Source organism: Myodes glareolus, chromosome 5 (assembly GCF_982192425.1).
Source record: "Myodes glareolus chromosome 5, mMyoGla1.1, whole genome shotgun sequence".
In the NCBI taxonomy this organism is placed as follows: domain Eukaryota; kingdom Metazoa; phylum Chordata; class Mammalia; order Rodentia; family Cricetidae; genus Myodes; species Myodes glareolus.
In genome coordinates this window covers 93039257-93060716 of record NC_142030.1, presented here as the reverse complement: position 1 = coordinate 93060716, position 21460 = coordinate 93039257, and the positions used below count along the sequence as shown (strand labels likewise).

The window sequence follows — 21460 nt, the reverse complement described above, 5'->3', positions numbered from 1 at the left end:
CAAGAATCTGAAACTAGATAGGGAAAAATCTACTAGCATTATTCTGCTAAAGAAACAGCAACAAAATGACTCCAAATGACATTTGCTGTCCTTATAGGTCAGTTCCTCACTTAACCCTCATCAAAGGAGCCTCTTCCTGCAGTAGATGGGAATTAACACGAAGAGCCACAAATGGGCAAGGTGCAGAGGGTGAGAGACTTGGGAGCACTCAGTGGGATGTCTTCATCAAACCCCTCCCCTCCGGGCTCAGGAGATATGGAGAAGAGGAGCTAGAAATATCAAGAGTCAGAGGGGATCAATGGCTACAAAGAAACAGTGTCTCTCAGACACAACCGGACTCTGCTCAATATGAACTCCCCGAGACTGTGACAGCATGCACAGGACATGCAGATGGTATTTCAGCACTGAGAGGGAGAAGTGCACACTGGGAGCAGGGGGAGGGAGAGGGGTGCAGATAGCGCACCACAACCAAGGCTGTTTGCAATCGATACCCACTGGCAAAGGAAACACTGGCTTTCTCCCAGGGTGGTCATCGGTGTATCAACCACACTCCAGGCAGGCCCCAGGCAAGGAGCAGCTGACCAACAAAAAACAAATTCAGAGGTATTTTTGTGGACTTTTGTTTTGTTTTTCTTTGTTTTGAATTTTTTTTGGTCTTATTGGTCTTTTGTTTGCTTTTATTTTCATTTTTGAGGGGCCCTTTTCTTGTATTTGTTTTGTTTTGAAGAGAGAGAGAGAACAGAGTTGTTAAGTAGGGAAGTAGGGAAGAATAGGAGAAGTAGTTGGGGGCAGGGAGAGAGAAAAACATGATCAAAAATATATTACATAAGAACAACTTAAGAAAGAGAGAAAGGAAGGAAGGAGGAAGGAAGGAAAGAAAGAAGAAAGGAAAGGAAAGGAGGGAGGGAGGGAGGGAGCGAGGGCGGGAAGGAGGGAGCATGCTGGGAAGCAAGAAAGCAACTGTCTTCCTTGGCTTCTGCATCAGTTCCTACTTCCTGGTGGGGCTTAGGAAAATGGTCACTGCAGTCTGACCTCATTAATGACTCTGGCGTTTTTAGATTTAAATACCACCAGAGGAGATGAACGGGACTTGTGGGAGGAAGGTTACTGGGGGTGTACTCTTAAAAGTAACACCTTGTCTCTGGTTATCCCTCTACCGTCTCTCCCTTCATCCCCCCCTCCCCACTCCCTTTCTCTCTCCCTTGCTACCCTGAGGTAAGCAGCTCTGATCCGCTACTGGCTTCTCCATGGTAACCAACTGCATCTTATGCCCAAATGCTTTGGGTCAAACAACTACAGACCGAAACCCTTTTAAGTCCAGATGATTGTTCAGGTGGTAGGCGCTGCAAGATTTGATGTTTCCATGCTGGGTTGTGGGCTTTGATCTGATCTTTTCTCGCTGTTCTCTCATTCTTCCCTTTTTGAATGGGAATGCTCACTCTGTGCCGTCATATGCTGAGGTAGAACTAGACTTTCTGATTTGACAGGGACTCACAGCTTAAAGGATTGCCTAGAGTCTCGGGAGAGCTGGATTTTCCGGAGTATTGGGAATGATAAAGTCTTTTTCAGGTGGATTTTGGGGTGTCTAAATTGTTGTCACAATTTGATAGGGGCTCAAATGACGAGCCTCAGGGCATGCCTGTGAGGTTTGTAGAGTGGGTTAATTCATGGCTGTGGGCCAAAGTCACGGAATGAACTTTAAAAAGCAAACAGAACAATCTTTCATCTCTACCTCACACTGTTAGGATCCAGGCATTATGCTGACCCCGTCAGCTGGCAGGATGAACCCAGGCAGTGCCTTGGGCAGCCCGGGGTCCTACGGCTGCTACATCCCTAGTCACTCCTATGTACACAGATGCAAAGGGTCCCTTTATGAGACAAGCTCCGCCCACTCTCACTCTCTCTCTTTCCCACTGCTCTTCTGAAGAGGCGGGCTGGTCCTTGCCTCTTCTTCCTCTTTCTGTCTGTATTTCTTTCTCTCTTCCCTCCCCCACTCCCTTTATCTGAATAAAACTCCTACATGCCTGCGTGGCTGTGTCTATCCCTCGCCTGCCATGTGGCCCCAGCCCACCAAGGTCCCTCTCCCGCCGTTTTTTACAACACACACTCCTACTTGTGGTCCTTCCCCACCAGGATGAACTGCACCCTCAAACTGAGGCAAAATAAACGCTTCCTTAAGTGGCTATTTTCATAGCAATGAGGATACAGATACCAAGCTGGCACACGGTCCTTTGAAGGTTCTGACATTTACGGTGTATTAGCTTCCCAGTGGTGGCCTCCCGCTGTACTCTACCATGAATGATTCTAAAGGGAACCGTTCATATCCCCCAAGGAACAATCAAAACGATGTGTTTTATGATGTAGTCCCAGAACTTTTTACTGGGAGGGAGTAAACCCTGGGACTGCTTTACTTCAACTGTAGAATTTATGAAAGTCCACCCTATGAAAATAACTGGACTATGTCAATGATTGGAAAGACTAGGTGTTGCTGTCTCTCCTCCGTTATTGGAAACAGATAAAATGTTTGCAACCTCAATACCTAAAGAAATTGTATCTGTTATAACCTGCTGGCCTGGGTCTGTCACCTGGGTACCCTGCCCCTTTAAGAGACAAGCCCTGCCCAATCTCCCACCCCTATCTCCTGCCTCCTCACCAGCCTGCTCTCTTTCTACTCTCTCTTTTCTGCTCTCTCTCCCTCTTCTGAAGAGGTAACTACTGCCTCCACCCTGCACCCCACCCTCCTCTGTCTCTGTCTCTCTCTCTCTCTCTCTCTCCCCCCCCTTCTTCTAAAGAGGCAGCTTCTGCCTCTATCTTCCTCCCCTCTTCTCCCCCTCTCCCTTTCCCTTCCTCTTCCATAACCCACTAAAAATTCTCTATACCCAAACTCTCTCTGAATGGCATATCCGTCTCTCACCCACCGCGGTTCCCCACCCACCAAGGGGCCCACAGAGGCCTTGAGTGTCCCGCTGCTGCCACTCAGGGGACCAGCTCGGGTCACTTACATGTCTTTAGAAATAATAACAGCATCCCCTTCATTTTTGCTCTCAACGAGTCATCCAGAGGTTGGAGGCAGGGATTCTCTAAGACTTGCAGAGAAGCTTAGCTATTACTACATATTGGTGGTCTGACTTCAGGAAGCCTGAGACAGTCCAGTAGCCTTTTGTGGGCTTCCAGCTCTGAGTCTGAGATGCCCAGCATCCCACCTTCGGGAGCAGTGCTGGGATAAGAACGGGCTGTGGCCTGTGTTTCTGATCCAAAAGGCCTCCCTGAGTAGCGTTTCCAGCACATACATGCCTCTTCTTACACTCTGATTTGCATTTTCTTATTTCCTTGATTCAAGTCTGCAAGCTTCCACATAGGAAAAAGAGGAACAAAATGCTAAAAACAAACACATAACAAATTTTTTTAAAGCAGCCATACTTGTTTAAAGCTACCACTGCTGTGTCTAGATGAGGCCAGGTACACTAACCCTAGTTTCATGCACACACCCAGCCCACACACCCAGCCCGTTATCCAGGCAGGGATTCCTGGGTTTGGCCTTACTCCAAGAACACACCGTCTTGTGTGGGCCTCGGCCACATCCCTGAGCCTGAGGTCCTTCTGCCTACAGCAACCATGCGCGGCAAGTCAGAAGTGAACACCGGCTTGCAGGATGAGATGGGCACGGACAGATGGTGACATCACCGCTGCAGCACCCACTGAGGGCAGAGCAAGAGGAAATGGTTGAACAGCAGACAGTGGCGCTAGAATTTGACGGAAAAGCTTTCTCCTCGGGAAGGCGCTGTCTCAGGTCACAGAGGCACTAAAATAATCCTGCAGGGGATTTTATTGGCATCTTGGGTCTGGGGACCCACTGCTGACCTTTAGTGTCCGACCACACGCTTTGGTACTCACTCACACAGTACCTTGTGTTCTCACACATCAGCATGCTCTGCAGACTGCCTGATGCTCACCAACCCCCAGCCTTTACCAGAGAGCCTGCGCTGCTGGGCACTGGGGACGTGTCCTGCCCAGGGAGCTAACATTCCAGCCCCATATATTTTTAGAGTTATCAGGTCTATAGAGAGGGAAGGAGAGTTTAAGTAGGGTAATAGGGTAATTTTTTTTTTGTATCTATGTTGTAACTCATAAAAAATAGCTTTTCAAATCGAGCCACAGAGGTATAGGGTGAGTGGCAGTGTGGAGTTAGGGAAGCGTGCTGATCATAAATAAGATTTATTTTGTTTCAGTTTAAAGGTGTCAGTCCACTGTTACTTAGATTCATTACTTTGGACCTGTGACAAGACTGAATGTCACAGCAGGGAGCAACAGTATAGCAATGTGGGAACAGCAGCCCCGAGTAACGATATCCCTGCCCCCATTTGAGGTGCTTATCTGCAAAGAAAACATAATAAATTCCCTGGAGTTGGGGAAGGAATTTTGAGTGCACAGTGACGCTGACAGTTCCTTGATCCCTGCTGGGGTCTGATGTGGGAGAATTGTCTGTATTCTGTGTATCATGTATTTTAATAAAACGCTGATTGGCCAGGTAGGAAGTATAGGCGGGTCAACCAGACAAGAAGTAGAGGTGGGGCAATGAGAACAGGAGTATTTCTTCTGGGAAGAAGGAAGCTCTTCCACCACTCCTGCGCAGACCACCGAAGAGGCAACATGTAAGCTGTCACACTGAGAAAGGTTCTGAGCCCATGTGGCTAATATAGATAAGGATAATGGGGTAACATAAGTTATAAGAGCTAATAAGTAGCCTGACCTAATGGGCCAATCAGTTTATAATCTTATGGAGTCTTGTGATTGATTTTCTCTTTGGGATTTGCTGGTTGTGGAGAATCGGGTGGGATAGAAACCCCAACAAGCCAGCCCCCTCATGTTACAGGGGTCAGGTTACAGTCCCTTCGCAGCCCCCTCCTCATTTGGTGCCATGGTGTAAAAGCTAGCCCAGCAGAATAAAGAAGCTGTTCCACCTCAACCTCGTGCTCTGTGCATTCATTCAACCTGGATTCTTGGCTGTAGCCCGCGCTGGCGCGGCATAGCAAGCCTGTTTACTTTCCAACAGCCAGGAAGCAAAAGACACAGAGGTGCTGGGGTCCCAGTATCCCCTTTAAGGCCATGCCCAAGAACTTAATCTCTCTCTAGCTTGTCAGAGTTCTCCCTTGCCTCTTCTTTGCCTGCACAGGGTCCCACACCCCTCCCAGGTCTCCAGATCCAGTCCTGTGAAGGCTTCTTTGGTAGGAACTCGGTTAAGGTAAGACTCTGTTTGCAAATCTATAGAATAAATCCTTTGGGATGCTGGGAGTCAAAGACACAAGAATTCACAGAAGGGGAGCTAAAAGGCAGTCTGGAAAACAAGCCTGCAGTCCACCCACTAGGTATGAAGTGGCTGGAATTGGGCCAAGGGCTGATGCCAGGAGGCGTCATTCTCACACACCGTAACACCTGTCCCTATCTCTCGCTGCCATCTCCTCGGGAAGACACTGCAGTTTTTAGAGGTTCTAGGCTCTGAGCTGGCAAGCGGCAGAGTCTGAACGGGAGCCCGGGTGTGCCAGGAGCCCACCACTTCATCCTGCAAGCTTCTCCCCACCCTTGGGCCACAGCTCCTTCGATGTAACGATCTGACAGACCAGGTTCAGAAACTCAAACCAGATGTAGCTCCTCATGCACTCTCCCTCCAGATCTGGGGTGACGTCGATGCCCTCCTTTGCCGGGATACAGCCCAGTTTTCTCTGACAAATTCTTGTAAGGAAACAGTGACTTCTTCCCAAGTCTGATTAATTATGTCAGCTGTGGGAGGGCTGGGAGGAGCGGTGCTGAGAACTCGGGCTGTGGAGCTCAGTCAGCACATTCTAGAGACCATGGGGGTGGGCGTTCTGAGGGAAACCCTGTGACTCACCTTTAATCCGGGATCTATCACCTCCATAGCCCACTCTTCCCAAAGTCTGCCCTGTCCCTACCACCAACTCTTGCCGCTCCGCTTAGACGCCACAGTGACCACCTACCAAGCCTTCCCCCCAGAAAGTTCACACGTAAGCATGGCCAAGATTCCTCTCCACTGGGCTCAAGAGTTACAAGTCCTGCAGCAGACCTCTGCACAGGATAAAGCCAACCAAAATTCTGGCATAGATGGGGTCAATGATCTCCAGGCCCCACCCCTTACTGAGGCGCTCCCTGAAATGGAGAGTTGTTGCGGGAGGGAGAGTCGATTTTGAAGGATGTGACCACTCACTAGTAAGAGTCTCATGGTCCAGTGCCTGGCCCCATACCGATGCCCATATGGGCAGTATTAACGAGACTTAGTGAATTATCAAAAGGCATGAAGTTGGAATAGTGACATGTTAGATAGTTAGAGGGGGAAGGGCACAGATATTTCATCATATGCCAATATGAAATTCCCAATAAGTATTTTTTAAAGAATAAAGACTGCTTACTACACTATATGACCATATACAAGTATCATATGCCAGGCCAGGTCGTCTACATGGTATTCTAATGGTTCAACTATGTTAACAGGGCTTTCACAGAGCCCTAGAAAAGCAAGAAATGATAGCCTATACTTGTCAAGAAACAAATGCCAAACTATGCAAGACTTTCAAGGTAAATGTATTTATTTATATACAGGGGCTGAAGAGATGGCTCAGCAGTTAAGAGCACTGGCTGCTCGTCCAGGGGACCAGGGTTCAATTCCCAGCACCTGTATGACGGCTCACACTTGTCTGTAACTCGAGTTCCAGGGCTTCTGACACAGACATGCATGCCAACTAAACACCAATGCACATAAAATAAAAATAAATTATATATGTATATTTAAAAAAAAAAGAAAGGAGCGTGAAGTGAGACTAGATAAGCCACCAGACCACAAAATGCCCCTCTGAGAGAAGAGCAGGGTCATAGTCTAGAAGCCTCCACAAGCCTCAGGGACTCCTGCGGATACTGCCAGCCAGCAATGGAGTCATGATTCCTCCAAGAAAGCATGCCTTGCTCAACGGCTGGGAGCAAGGTACAGGGAAGGCCATCTTCCATGGAGATGCAAGCACAGACTTCACAGCACAGCAGCGTAGCCTGTGGACAATTAAATTCCCAGAACTACTAAGTCTCATGGCTGCCTCAGTTGTCTCCATTTTATCAGCAGATAATGGAGGCTTCTGATGGTCCCTGAGTTTTCTCCTGTATCTGAACTATTGGTTGAGTCACAATCCTGACTCCACAGTAGTCACAGAGGACTGGGGGCATGATGAATGTCCTACCAAGGTGTCTCACAGGCAAGGTGCCTGGGCTCCTACGCTGGAGAAAAGAATACTTGTATGTGTTCCAAGTCTCCTAACACCCAACGCTCTGACAAGGGCCAACTCCTCTACCTTTCCTGATTATCCCTAACCTGCCCCGAAGTCTCCCACAGCACTCTGGGCGTCCTTTACGATCCCCTGCCTAGAATCCCCTTTACAAAAGCTTGCCTGTTATCTGCACACCTGCTAACTTCTCCATGCACTACCGTCTGAGAAGCAAGCCAGGCAGCCTAGCTGAGACAAACACTCACAGGGGCAGAACAAGACAAACACTAAAACTTTGGTCTGAGCATTCTGCCTGCAGGCCCCAAGTATATGCAAATAGCCACTATAGACCAAGCAAAGCCTCTGGTGCAGGGAGACTCTCACGGAATCCCCTTGCCCTGATTTTTCCAGCCGCCCACAGCTCCGCCAAGGGGATGCAGCTCTGCAGATGGGGAAGTGCTTCAAATGTCCTCTTATTCTCAGATGACTTATTCTGTGCCCAAATTGCTCCACTGCTGAGGGACAGCAATTCTCTCTCATAAAGCAACATGCAAAGTATGCGCTTTACGGAATGGTCCACACCGCCTTTCTGGCTGTGCCCATCACGGCTAAAGTGGATACAGCCTCAGATCAAACCTCCACTTTTAGGATTGGATCCTAGAGAAATCTGACAAGCGTACTCAAAACCACCGCACAAGACATTCAAAACATCTATGATTATTTAAGCTGTGGGTGGGGGGTGTTCCTGGCCTGACAGCTCAGCAAGTAAAGGCACTTGCTCCTCAGTCTGAGGAGCAATCCCTGATATCCACACGGTGGAAGAAGGGAACTGGCCCTGTCTCTTAAGTTGTTCTCTTACCTCCACACATGCACAGCGCACAGAACACATGCTTGTGCAGAAACAAACAAATAATAAAAAATGTTAAGGGGAGTTGGCATGGAAACAAAATACCCATTAACACAGAAGTTAAATAATTATGGCCATCCATACCATGAAATTATGAACATGTGTCTGTCTGTTTGTTTGTCTAAAGATTTCAAAAAAAGAAAGACTAACTAGGGAGATGGCTCAGTGGATAAGGGACTCAAGTTCAGATCCCAGAACCTACATAAAAGCCAAGCTATGCATAACAGCTTCCTGTAATGCTGGGACTCAGGAAGCAGAGACAGCGATGCCACAACAACCTGGCTAGTTAGGGTGCCCAGAATCCACAAGCTCCAGGTTCAAAAGATCCTACTCAGTAATCAGAGCATAGCTAACGAGGGCACTCAGTATCAACTTCAAGCCCACACACACACATGCATTTACAGACATCTGCATGCTCACACATGTAAACATGCACACACTCATGAATGCATACTACACATTTACACGCAAAAATAAAAAGATAGAGGGTCGGGGTATAGGTCAGCGGTAAAGCATTTGCACTAAAAAATAAATAAGACTAATAATTAGGATAGAACTAGGAGTTTAACACAGAAATTCGTAAGGTGTGCTAAACAGCACAGTATCAGCTGGGACTGTAGCTTTCAAACTAAGTTACATATTATTTAATGAGCAGGAGAAAGGTCAGAAGGCTGGCTCTACAGCACCAGAAGTAAACTATCAAATGGCACACTTAAAAATGGTGAAGACGGGGGGGGGGGGGGGGGGGGGGGACTGGGGGCTGGGGAGATGGCTCAGCGGTTAAGAGCACTGGCTGCTGTTCCAGAGGTCCTGCATTCAGTTCCCAGCCACCACACGGTGGCTCCCAACCATCTGTAATGAGATCTGGTGCCCTCTTCTGGCCTGCAGGCAGAACATTGTACACATAATAAATAAATAAATCTTTAAAACTGCAATTCAAAAAAACGGTGAAAATGAACAGGATGCGGCCTTTGATCCCAGTTTCCCGGAGGCAGAGACAGGTTGGTCTCTGTGATTTGGAGTCCAGCTTGAGCTCTTAGCCGGCCAGGGTTACAGAGTAAGATCTGTCAAAAAAAAGAAAAAAAGAAAGGAAGGAAGGAAGAGAAGGAAGGGGAGGAGAGGGGAGGGGAGGGGAGGGGAGGGGAGGGGAGGGGAGGGGAGGGGAGGGGAGGGGAGGGGAGGGGAGGAAAAGAAAGATGGGAGCTGAAGAGAAGGCTCAGATCACGAGACTTGCTGTACAGTCCTGAGGACTAGAGTCAGATCTTAGCAGACACAGCAAGTTAAACATGCAGCAAACACCTGACACCCTAGCTCCCAGTGGCGCAGAGACAGGAGGATCCCTGGGGCTTGCTGGCTTCCAGTACAGCTGAAAAACTATGACACACCCCACCCCCCGCCCCGCTTCAGGGACAGACCATGCCTCAAAGAGCACGAGGTGTGATCGATACTACCCATCACCCTCTTCTGACCTGCACACAAGCATAAACACACACATCTCTGTACATATTGCACATCATGGGACAAATGGTCTGTGGGTAGCCGTCACTGCACTCTGCACAACCAAACCACCCCGTGTCATTTCTGCCATGTTTCAACTGCTGCTCCGTGTGTTTGGTTTTACTCAGATGGGCGGCTATGCAACAGAAACCAACCACCCCCCTCTTCCTCAGAACCTCGAATAAGCAGGTCAGACGGGCTTTCTTTCTCACCTGCAGCCCTCTTCCTTGCAGACGGAGTAGGAGGCAGGGTTCCTGTCTCACTGTGAGGACTATCTTTAAAATGGTTTCTGACCAGAAAAAGAGGCAACTGAGTGCCAGAAACCCAGAGGCCCCCTTACTGCAAAAGCAAGCACTCCGCACCACAGATTCTGGCTAACCGAAGTCTAGGCCTCAAGCCCAGAAGAGGTCATGGTTTCTTTGACTGGTGAATTCAGAACCACAGGTTTACAAATCAGAGGACGAGCCTAGGAGAACTCATCTCCCTGAGACTTGAGGCCTGGTTACCTCAAGTGATATGAGCTGTCTGAAGAACCAGAGATGCACAGCTGTTGGATCTGAGCAACAAGCAAGATCACATTTCCCAGGGACTAGAGTGGCCTGCCTTGGGCTTTGGCCACGGCCCTGCCAGGGACTCTCACAACCTTTGCAGATTCTCTGAAGTCCCAGGAACCTGATTCCCTTAAGATAAGTGAGGTTCAGCCAAGTTCATATTTGGCTGCATAGGGCCTCAGAGGTGGCGGGGCGGTGGGGGGGGGGAGCGGGAGGGAGGGAGCTAGTTCCCATATTTCACTTACAAACCCTAGCAGGGCTATGAGTTGAGAGTAAGAAAGTCTACTGTCCTTGAGATCAGAAAGTCAGGCAAATGAATGCATTTGCATGACGTCCCTGGTCTCTAACGATAATTTACCATACGCAGGTTCTACTGCCCCAGGACCCTGCCTGAAACTGAAATCCTACAGGTCAAAGGGTTTAAATGGTAACCTACCTACCTCCATAGTAATAATGCTCCATAGAGCATGTGTGAAAGTCAAGGTAAGCTAAGCCTTGAGGCACTGGTGTTAAAAATATAAAACGTGCGTTAATTTTGCTACTTGTCCCCAGGAGGCTCCCAAATGTTTAATATTCACTGACAAGGTGATTTCCTCGTCAGGAGATGTGGAAAGTTTCCAAGAGCCAAGGCCTTTCCATGGTAGTGAAGGCCCTTGGGACACTCTTCCCTGTCTCCTAAAGGGGCTCAATCTCTTGCAAAGCCAGCCTTTTCTAGTGGTTCACAAAATGTCTCGCCGAGTGAGCTCAGCTGAGAGCACCAGTTCTCTCAGCTCTTCACTATTAATGGACTGAAAAACTAACGGGGAAACCCCTGTCGGAGCATGTTCCCCTATTTCGGTTGGGGCACACATTTGAGAATGATGAGTATAGGCTGGAGGGGTAGGAAAGACATGCGGGGAGCCTCCCTGCTGAGCGGGGCAAGCCCTTCGGTGCGCACAGTCCATAGGGTCAGCCATCGGACGAAAATGCTGAGTGAGCAGCAGCTGAAAGACGGGAGGGCCTGGCTCAGGAGACAGACAAGAGCCCAGTGAGAACTCACCACTTACTATCCCCTCTTTTCTACAGCGTGCCCTATGAGGGTCAACCCCCAAGGCCACAGGGAAGCCCTCCTGGGGCCCCATAGCAGCTGCTCCGCTGAAGGCAGCATGGGTCTCCTTCTGCCTTGGTGACTCCCATCCACTCCTCAGAACCCATTTACTGTCACAGGGGCTGGGCCTATTGCCAGTTCACCTGCATCTTTTCACTGGCAGCGAGAGGACCTGAAGGTGGCACCTTTACTCAAGGGTGGTCAAAGTCTTCACCATGCCACTGATGGGCATGTGGCCTAAAGCAAAGTCAATGACGCTAACCGTCAAACTGGCAAACCACTGCCCACCTTCAAGGCTCCTGTTTAACTCTGCCAAGCCAAAGCAAGGATGTGAAGGCTCTAACTGGGGAACGGAGCACCAGCGTCAGCTTCCTTCCCTTGCTCTTCTCTCTTGTCTCAAACGTCAAAGGCTCTGAAAAGCTGAGGGAAGGGACATCACAGCCTGCACCCACTGCAAGCTTCCTAGTGTCCAGGCCTGTGAGAGCGGCACACACGCTTGGCTCTGCACAGCTCCTCCAGGGCAGAGTCTGGCTTCACACTCCCCGTCATCCTCAGCACAGGGCTGAAGTACCTGGGTATTAGCTGTGGTGGCCTAGTGGGAAATGTCTCCATGCTGGCCGGACTCCGTGCAGGGAGAGGGTGCAATAATGCCCACAGTATGCCCCGAGAGCCGAAGCCTGATGTTCCCTGTAGACAGCAGCTGCTCCCAGACTGACTCAGTCAGGCTGACCCCAAGGCAGCCGAGGCCTAAACCGAGACTTCGTCAGGCAGATCCCCGAAGGGGCTGAGGATGGAAGCTGCTCCCCAGATGTTTGTGTCTTCACTCCAGCCCACACGTAACAGGATCCAGCGGTTTGTTTACACTCAGTGGTGTGGCCACTTTCCCTAAGCTCCTCCCCTGAATAACTGAATTTTCACACTTGGCGAAGGCTCCACCTACAACTCACCTACTCAGGCCCACGCATCTGCGCACTGTCTCATCATTCATGGGGCCGTCTTCCTGCCTCCAACCCAGCCAAAGGAAAACCCTCGTCCACTGCTTGCCAAGCCAACCCCATGGCAGACTTAATCCTAGGCAGGGACCAGAGGAGCAAGGCCACAGACCCAACCTAGACCCCTGATCCTGCAGTCCCTAGAAGGAGCAGCTGTGCTTATATGAACCACCCTGGAGGGGTACCACAGGAGACATTAAATCTGTGGTTTCCTGAACCCCTCACAACACCTACGAGGCCTAGTATTATCCTCAGGGGACTGGGTTTAGTCTGTTTCTCCCTCCCACCCAGAAGACTTACTTCCTGTGTATTGTGAAGGATCCCTAACAATAAAAGCAGAAAATCCGGCCTCCAATCGCCCCACCATCTGCGTGATCTAGGATAAGAGTCCACCTCAGCCTGAGTCTCTTCACAAAGCAGACCTGATGGCTATCATCAGAAGACCTAACCCCGGGGTTAATGAAGAATTAACCCTGCACCAGCACGTCACGCAATACGCACCCAAGAATGTCATGAATTCCCCTTGATATCGTCAAGAAGTATATCCAGCCCACTCACCCCCACAACCTCACCCCCATGAAAGCCAGCATCTGCCTTTGGAGACAAGTTCCCGATGTCTCTGCCCCAGCTCAGGAGGGTTAGCTGAATTGGAGAATGGGGATGCTGCAGAGCTGGCATGGGGCCAACAGACTGGTGTGCTATTTCAGGGGTCCCACATGGAGAGGCTCACGATCACCTGCAGCTCCAGCGTCAAGGGATCCGACACCCTCTTCCAGCAAGGCCGTCCTCTGGAGCAGAACAGTGGCCTCCAAAGAAACAGACTCTGTTCCTGGTCCAGTGGCTATATCATCATCCACAGCATGAAGGACTTTGTGAATGGCAGCAAGGTTAAGGTTTTAGGAATGGGCTCCCTGGGCTGGCCCCGTCCCATCAGACTGGTCCTCTGTGAGATCCTTCAGGCAATAGCAGAGAGGAAACACAAGGATAGGAGAGATACAAAGTGCCTGGCTTTAAAGACAGAGGAAGGGGCCCCAAGCCAAGGAATGCGGAAGCCTCTGGGAAAGGCAGAATAGAATGTGGTCCTACAGAGACCCTGGAAGCATTGCGAGGCTGTACCAGGGTTCCCATTCACACAGCTGCCAAACAACTGTATTCTGTGCCATTGCACTTATCACAGCTACAAAAGGCACCTTCTTGAGCCTGTAACTGAGACAGCAGCCTTCATTTTGACACCCATGTGAGGTGCAGACAGTTCTTTTACAGCAAGAGTGCCTGCTGGGTGACTCTCAGCAGTGCTCTATGGTGATGGGGGCACCCTCAGGTGAGAGGCAGAGACACGGGCCCTTGATGGCTAGGGTAGCAGGCAAGTGTGTCCTCCAGAGAGTGCTAGGGGAAGACTGCAAATACTCCAGGCCCTGAGATCCTGAGGCCTGAGTTCTAGCCCAAGCCAACAGCTGTGTGACTGTAGGCACTGTATTTCCCCTCTGGGTTGGTAAACTCACAGAGTAGAGCCAACTAACTGTGATGTCCCTGCCTTTCTCCCCTGACTGGGCATAGAAGCCCTGAAGACAGCAGACTGGCTTCTACTCTAGGCTCTGCCAAGGACACTCAGTTCATCACTGGGGCTCTAAGGAGGCTGGGTACAAGGCAGGGCACTTTGTTTCCACCTGGCCTGTACTGCTCCCTCCTGGAATTTTAAGGTATTACAACCACCTTGCCTCCCCGGTTTTAAGAGTAGAACCCTCCATCCTTGGGACCCACTTTAGTGACTCCCCCCCACCCACCTGCCCTGGCTCCAAAAGAGATCAGCTCTTATTGTCGCAGGCCCTCAATTAAGAGGGGCTAGTCCCATGCTGATCCATCCAGGAGACCCACTTCTCTCCTCCAGGGCTCTGCCACCCAACACAAAAGGCCCTCTCTCAATAGGCTGGAAGAGGAGAGGGAAGCGGTCAAGGGCCTGAGACCCGGAAAGGAAGAGAATGAAAACTTTCAACTATTAAATTTGTTTAGTAAAGACAATTTTGCTCATACAAAACAACAGTTTACAACAGTCTGAGTGCTGAACACACCACTGAAGATGAGGCAGGAGCTGCAGACATCTGGGCCCTGCCCCCAGGACCAGAGATGCCCAGGAGCCCCTCCTCCACCAACCCCTGAGGGAGTCACCCCTCCTCCAGCGAGAGGGGCATGGGGGACCATGGCACGAAGACTCTTCCCCACCTGCTCCTCCTCAATCCTGGGGACCCCCACCCAGGCTGAGTTGTTAGAGGGTAAGGTGGCTAGTGGGCAGGGACAGAGTCAAGACATCTTTGGTGCGAAGACTGCCCCGCCCACCAGGCCATATGGTGGAAATCCAGGAAGACCACACGTGGTCCTGCCCTTGCCAAAGAAGGGAGGTTGGCAGGTACCCCAGAGCTGGGGGAGATGCATGAATTACAAACGCCTTACAGAATAACCTTCCCAGGCTCACCCATGGGAGCAGAGAGACAGCCCATTGAGAAATGGCTAAAAATTTCAGAGAACTCAAGAGTGGGTTAATAACGGCAAGAAGGGCAAGCGGAGGCCGCTCAGTGGCCAGTGCCGCAGGGACCTGGAACCAACACTACTTCTGGGCAAGGCACCCAGAAGGGCCCAGTCTTCCTGATGGCTGCTAGTGCCCACTCACCACCCACTGCCCCCCTACTCAGCTAACACAGAGGCCATGACTACCTGGCTCTGGATCTAGACAAGCTACCTAGGCAGGCTCAGCTCAAGCAGGAGCCCCTGCGGCCCTGTCTTCCCTAGACCCTCCAATGCCCAGTCACTGGCATGGACCTGGGCATACACACATGCACACGCATGCTCCTCTTGTGCACACTGGTGATGTCTGAGGGCTTCAGCAGGAGGCGAGTGACACCTACCACTGCTCCTCCCTCTCCCTGGAGCAGGACCCCAGGGTCCAGTGGGAGGTCTGGAAGGACGGATGGGACAACCCAGGAACGTTCCCTGGAGCAACTTCCAGAGCCCTTGGGCAAACCCTAGCCTTTGCAGATGGGAATGGACTTGGGAAGGACGAGGAGTGGGGGAAGGGCAATAAAAGAGGGTCCATAAAAATTCTACGTCAAATTACAGATAAAATGCAAAAGGAGCATGGGCAAGAGCACCTCACCCCTCCTCACACATCCTCCAGCCCCCCTTCCAGGAAGGCCAGAGCCAAGGGCAGAATTCAGCCGGAGGCATATCTGGGCTCCACGTAGCTCAGGAGGACAGGAGGCAGCAGTGGGCAACTTGTGTCTCTTTGTTTAAAAAATATATTCATATAGAGTTATTGCTTGTCCTCCAGTGGGGTGGGAAACGTAGCGGCTCAGTGGGCAAGGGCTGCAGCCTCCACAGCGCGAGCTTTCTTCCGCCTCTTCAGAAGCAGAGGGTTGGATGCGTCTTCTATCTTCTTTATCTTGATCTGCTCATAGTCGACACGCATCGTAGCCAAGGCACTGGTCATCTCCTCCTGGGAGCAGCGTCAGGATCGTGCATCAGGGAAAGAGGACAGAGACATAAGCAGGGGCACACAGGCAGAAACAGGGTGGTGGGCACCGGCCGGCTGTGGGCCCCACCGCTGACAGCAGCGTCCGCCAGCACTGGGACAGCACCAACAGGCCACTGTGTAGCATTCTCCCAGGAACCCTCTGGCAAGCCCTAGTAGGAAAAGAGCCCTGGGCCAGCCATCAGGAGCTCTAGGACTGATCCTGTAGGACCTGTAACAGGCCACTCCCTGTCTGGGGCTTTAGTGCCTTCATCTGAAAACTGAGGAGATAGAACCCAGTGCCTTTTCAGGTCTCATTAGAGCCCTAGGGAGAGGAGCGCTCATGAGAAGCAGATGGCAGAGTCTGGGCAGAAGCCCAGAACCTCTGCCACAAGCCAGTGAAGGCAATGGCTCCTAGTCACCTTTTCGTTGCTATGGGATGTTACACTGGGGTGAAAAACACAGACCCAAAACAAACTGTCCTTGGCCAGGGCCAAACTCACGCTGGGACTTCCTCTAAACGTCCTCCTATCCAGTGGTACCCCCTCACCTTGACATCCTCCCACCGTTCCTTGTCCTCCTTTAGGACACGGCTGGTGTGCAGTGGAGTCTGAGGGACCTTCGTAGATTGCTGAGGAAAGAGAGATAGGATCAAGTGACAATCAGAGAAGTGAAGTCCTGAGTAAGGCACCACCTGGGCAACAACCATCCCCTGCACACAGGTCTCCCCAGCCCATAAAGCTTACCATGATCCAGGGGTGGTTCATGAATTCTGTGATGGTCATTCTCTGGGTGGGCTCGGTTTTCAGCAGATTCCGGATAAGCATCTTCACTATGGGGGCAAGGCAGAGTACACAACAGCTCAGGGGACAGGACAGCTCAGAGGATGGACAGCTCACAAGACATAGATGGACAATTTAGGGGACTGGACAGTTCAGAGGACAGAGACAGACAGCTCTGGGGAGGGACAGCTCAGAGCGATACTCTGCCCTGCACTTTCCTGCATTAATCAGGCAGAGAAGGAGACTACGGAGGCAGCCACCCAAGTATCAGTGACTCCAAGGACCATCACTGGACAAGCCCTATGCAGACCCATGGCTCTGACCCCACCTCGGGTACTTCCCACAGGCAAGACACACGTAGAAGGCATAGGAACAGGTGCAAGCCCCCATTCCAGCAGCACGTGGGATAAACACCTATACCTATATGTGCATATGCTCGTACACACACTCTTGCCCTTGTTCCAAAAGGCTGGCTCCTACCTTCTTCTGACACTTCTGACCATTCGGGGTTAGGAAATTCATACTGGCCCATTCGGATACGAGTCTTCATACCCGGAGAGATGGCAAGGCCATGATTGGAATAGAAGGGGGGATACCCACACAGCCTAAGGAAGAGAACAGCAGAGTGGGTGTTATTTAGGAATCCTGCACCAAGAATAGGGTGACCAATGGTCTCTTCTTGAAATAATCAGAGAACTGGGAAACTATATTGATACAGGCACAGCAGGACCCAGAAACCAAATGTGCCAAGGATGTCAACTAAACAGTCTAGCCAGCTAGCTAGTTTCTACCACCACTTAGCAACCAGAACCCCCACTAAACACCAAATGAAGCAGGGATAGAGGGGATTCACAGGGAATCCCCCATCCAAAGGGAAATGCTAATGTCTGCCTCTTCCTCTTGTCCTGCAGAGGTACAAGCTTCCCCAGCTCCCTAACGCACTGTGGCCTGGTACCCCGCCACACCCCAACCACTCACAGAATATACATGATGACACCCAAGGACCACATGTCACAGGACTTGTCATACTTCTCTGGGCCCAAAACTTCCGGAGCTGTAAAGAAAGGATCACTGTGGGTTGTCCGGGCTCTTTCAACACTGAGACGTCCCTGTTCCCACCATTATGGAAGAGCAGCTGGAGCCGGAGAGGTGAGCAGAAGGCCCTTCCCCCAGAAGGAGCTCCACAGCTGGAATCTTAGGGTGAGGACACGCCCGAACTGCTGAAGCTTTGCAAACACGTGTGGGCATATTCAGTGAATCAGCTGGGACTTTAACTCCACAGAGAACGTGACAGAAACTAAGGAAGAGGACACAGACACCAAATTCTGCTCTCACCCTGAAGACTATTTTCATAACACTCAGTCACAGCTGAACTCTGACAGTCATTTCATGACAGAGTCCTGTCAGGGCCAGATAAGGACATAAGACCCAACCCAATAGTCCTAGATCTATGGTCTTCTGGAGACCAGGAAAACAAGGGGCTTGGACACAGCCTGGTCACGACTCTGTCTTTGGGCCTCCCCTGAACTCACCTACATAGTATGGTGTGTAACACGGAGTGGTCAGAGAGTTGTGACTGGTGGTTTCCTTGGCAAAGCCAAAATCAGTGAGTTTCAGAATGGCATTGGGCCTTTTGGAAGTATATAAGAGGTTCTCAGGCTGCAGAAAGAGAGATGATTAAGTAACAACCCTATGGAAATATTATGAGAAACTCAAAAGGAAGAATTGTGCCTTCCCTTCATCTGCTCAACCAACCATCCATCCATCCAGTCCCTCTGCTCTGTACACCATGAGGACATCAGCTCCCTGTGACAGAGGCCAGGAGACCAAAGAGTAGTGCAGAGAACCGTGGGGAACACTCTGCGTCAGAACGTTACGTGCGGGACAGTGAGGTGAGAAGACCCACAGGACTGAGTGCAGACACAGAGGGTTTCAGTACTAAGTTTGTTGTCCCCATGCACCGAGCTCCACAGGCCACAGGTGGGCCTGCAGACTCATCCTACCCTAAGGAACCAGGCAACCAGGGTGCAAGGGGACTCTGCTGTGCCATTATCACAGCTCATGGGGCATAAACAGGCAGCACCTTAACATCCCGATGAGCGATGTTGATCGAGTGCAGATACTGGATGGCCTCACCAATGCTCTTCATGATCTCTGACGCTTCTGCAGGACAGAGAGAGACGCTGGGAGAGGTCCGGTAGCTCTGCACACCAGCCTGCCAGTGCAGCTCCAGCCTCCCACACCCTCCAACTCATCCGCCACACTAAGAAGCTCAGAACTGGCCCACAGCTGAGGGAGAGAGATGCTCCCAGCAATGAGCCTGAGACGGCAGCACCCCCAGCCTCTCCTGGGAGCAGGTCCTGCCAGGGCCCTACAGTTGCCTACCGCCCTATCCACCCACAGCTACCCCCATAGCAGACCCTCCCTACCTCTTTCTGTGAATGCCTGGTCTCCTCGGTCCTGGATTCGACTGAAGAGCTCTCCACCATCGAGACTGAAAAAAATGCACAGTGAAAGATCTGGAAACCAGCAAATCACCCCACCCTACAACACTCCACGACCCCCAAAGGAAATCAAGTGCTGATACTCCAAACTTCAAGTGGGCTGTCCCCAGGGGCAGAGGCACCCCAGGGTAACACGGGGATGGGAATGCAGCAGGCTGCTCACCACTCCATGACGATCAGCAGGCACTTCCTGCCGGCGTACAGGTTCTCATAGACATCCACGATGTGCACAATGTGGGGGCACTGGGAGGCCCTCCAGTGCAGCTCCACCTCTCTGCGTGCCTTCGGGCAGTCCTGAAGCATCTGCAAGGCCAGTACCTCCTAAGTGACACAGTCTCCAGGGAAAGCTTGTGTCCGTGCCCAGGTTTGTTGCTGGAAGCTATGTCCATGTGCCAGCTTTCCCACCAACACTACAAATGCTCTATCCCATGGCATCTTCCCCGCTCTCTCTCCCTCTGGGACCCTAGGATCGCTCTGCAGTAACTTTAATTGCTCTACACAAAACTTCAACTTGACCCCTCCGGAGCTTGAATAACAGCAAGGCTGAAACAACCTCATTCCCAATAGCCACCAAGGCCCTCTCCACCAGCTAAGAAGGTGAAGCCTAAGACAGGAAGCAATCAAGTCCTGTAGGCCAGTGACCCATGGAGACAGACTGAAAAGAACCACAAAGAAGTTGGACAAGAAAGGGAGAGATTTCAAAATCAGCAGGAACAGAAACCAAGATGACTCAAATGTGCAGCAGACGCACACAGCAGGCCTCTGGAGCCAGCCAGGTGCTGGTCAGACCTTTGGTGCTTACCACATCTGCAGCCTTGAGCAAGCGGTGCAGCTCGGTGAGGCTCCTTCAAACCCCCTCTTCCCTGGGCCAGGTGTCCAGGAGCATTAAGTGAAGCCAGACCCTCACCAGCCTTAAAGGCTGAGTTCTGATCAAAATCCAGCTCACTGGTGTCGTTTCTTTTGCTACTGACTAGCTTAGGAACAAGCCGAGGATCCGAGTGGCCCAGAACTCTGAAGGTAGTCACATAAAAAAGCACAGGGCCTAGATTGTCTCTCCTGCACCTGCTGTCACCACGGTGTACCAATAAGATGACTGGCCTAAGACCACAGAGTTGGGTGCTGAGGGAAACAAGTGAAGCGCGCGCGGCAGTTTCCTGATTCCCTGTGACGTCACCAGGCATCCCTATGCTGCCAGGCACACCTGCCGTGCCAGCCGGGAGACTAGATGAGAGAGCAGAGCTCCAAGGCTGGTCTTGACTCACATCCAAGGCAAGTCTGGGCTACGTGAGGCCCCATCTTTAAAACAAAACAAAACAAAACCCAAGAATAATTTCCTGACTGCTTAATTATAATCTTCTAGTAGAACCCTACTGTCTGGAGTCAAACGCCTCTGCTCTGTAAAATGGAGTGACAGTCAACTTGTGCTCAGCAGTAATAACCACCATTGCTGCTAAAGTGCTTGCACAGATTATAAATTCCTAGGACACAGACCACACAGATCTACCGACACAGCTCGCACACTGTGCAGGCCGAGCAAGCAGGCGCTAGAGGCATCCACTCACGTGTGAGGACTGGGCACAGACGACAGTGGAGTCATCAGCTGAGGAGGGCTGGACTCCATGAGGCTAGAGTCTGGTAAGTAGTATCGGACATGTGGGGTGAAGCCAAAGGCAAGCACAGGAATCTCCAACAAGAAAACTAACGTGCTTTCTGCTGTGGTCCACACTATGCTGAACTGTGTCTCACTGACAGGATGCAGAGAAATAGCCTGCCCAAGGAGAAGCTTCTAGGCAGACAGCCACAGTCTGACTCAGGCCGACAGACTCCAAATTCCAACTCTTTCCACCCTATCGCCCAGAGTCTAAGAGAAGGCTAGAGGTTAAAATTTCTCAGAGTGGCTTCAAAGAAGCAACTTCCCAAGCAGAAGCCCACAAAGAACCAACCAGACTGCCATCTCCCAAGTGTGCTGGAGGCAAGCTGCCCATTGTGTCACACTGCCACCTTGTGGCCAAATGGGGGCACTGCACAAGCTCTGTATGGAATATGTTGTCGGGTGAGTACACTGGCCAATCCCATGTGCATGTAATTCAACTCAAGTACTGACTGAATTACTATAGACCGCACTAGGTACTGAATGTCAAAACCAAATAGACTATGGACAATCTGCGTGCTCAGGGCAGTGGAAATACTTCCATTCAATTCTCTCGTCCATTCTGCATCGCACTGTGGAAGAAGAGTAAAAAGAATCTCATGGGGGAACTCACACACTCATGCTTGGTCTCCACATCTATCAGAGACAAACAGCCAGGTAACCAAGGTGTCAGAGCAAGCTCCTGGCCACGCTCCTGTGTTTTCCAGAGCTGGATGAACCACTGG

At 51.0% G+C, this 21460-nt stretch overlaps 1 protein-coding gene and 1 long non-coding RNA gene across 3 annotated transcripts in view; one reads left to right on the top strand and one right to left on the bottom strand.

The window, feature by feature from the left end:
- Positions 1 to 461: 461 nt before the first annotated feature.
- LOC148122139 (uncharacterized) lies at positions 462 to 4778 on the top strand. The gene is made up of 2 exons (XR_015737934.1): positions 462 to 603; positions 3611 to 4778. It is a non-coding gene; the product is annotated as an uncharacterized LOC148122139 (long non-coding RNA).
- A 9505-nt stretch (positions 4779 to 14283) lies between these two features.
- Positions 14284 to 21460, bottom strand: part of Mapkapk2 (MAPK activated protein kinase 2) — a 46232-nt gene continuing 39055 nt past the window's right edge. For both annotated transcript variants that reach the window (XM_085688297.2, XM_048430667.3), the window contains exons 2-10: positions 19248 to 19387; positions 19010 to 19074; positions 18664 to 18743; positions 18113 to 18239; positions 17559 to 17634; positions 17061 to 17185; positions 16545 to 16630; positions 16349 to 16429; positions 14284 to 15783 (exon numbers count right to left, since the gene is read on the bottom strand). In XM_085688297.2, coding sequence (XP_085544423.1) covers positions 15640 to 15783; positions 16349 to 16429; positions 16545 to 16630; positions 17061 to 17185; positions 17559 to 17634; positions 18113 to 18239; positions 18664 to 18743; positions 19010 to 19074; positions 19248 to 19387 — 924 coding nt within the window. In that variant the 3' untranslated portion in view covers positions 14284 to 15639. The remainder of the gene's footprint in view (positions 15784 to 16348; positions 16430 to 16544; positions 16631 to 17060; positions 17186 to 17558; positions 17635 to 18112; positions 18240 to 18663; positions 18744 to 19009; positions 19075 to 19247; positions 19388 to 21460) is intronic.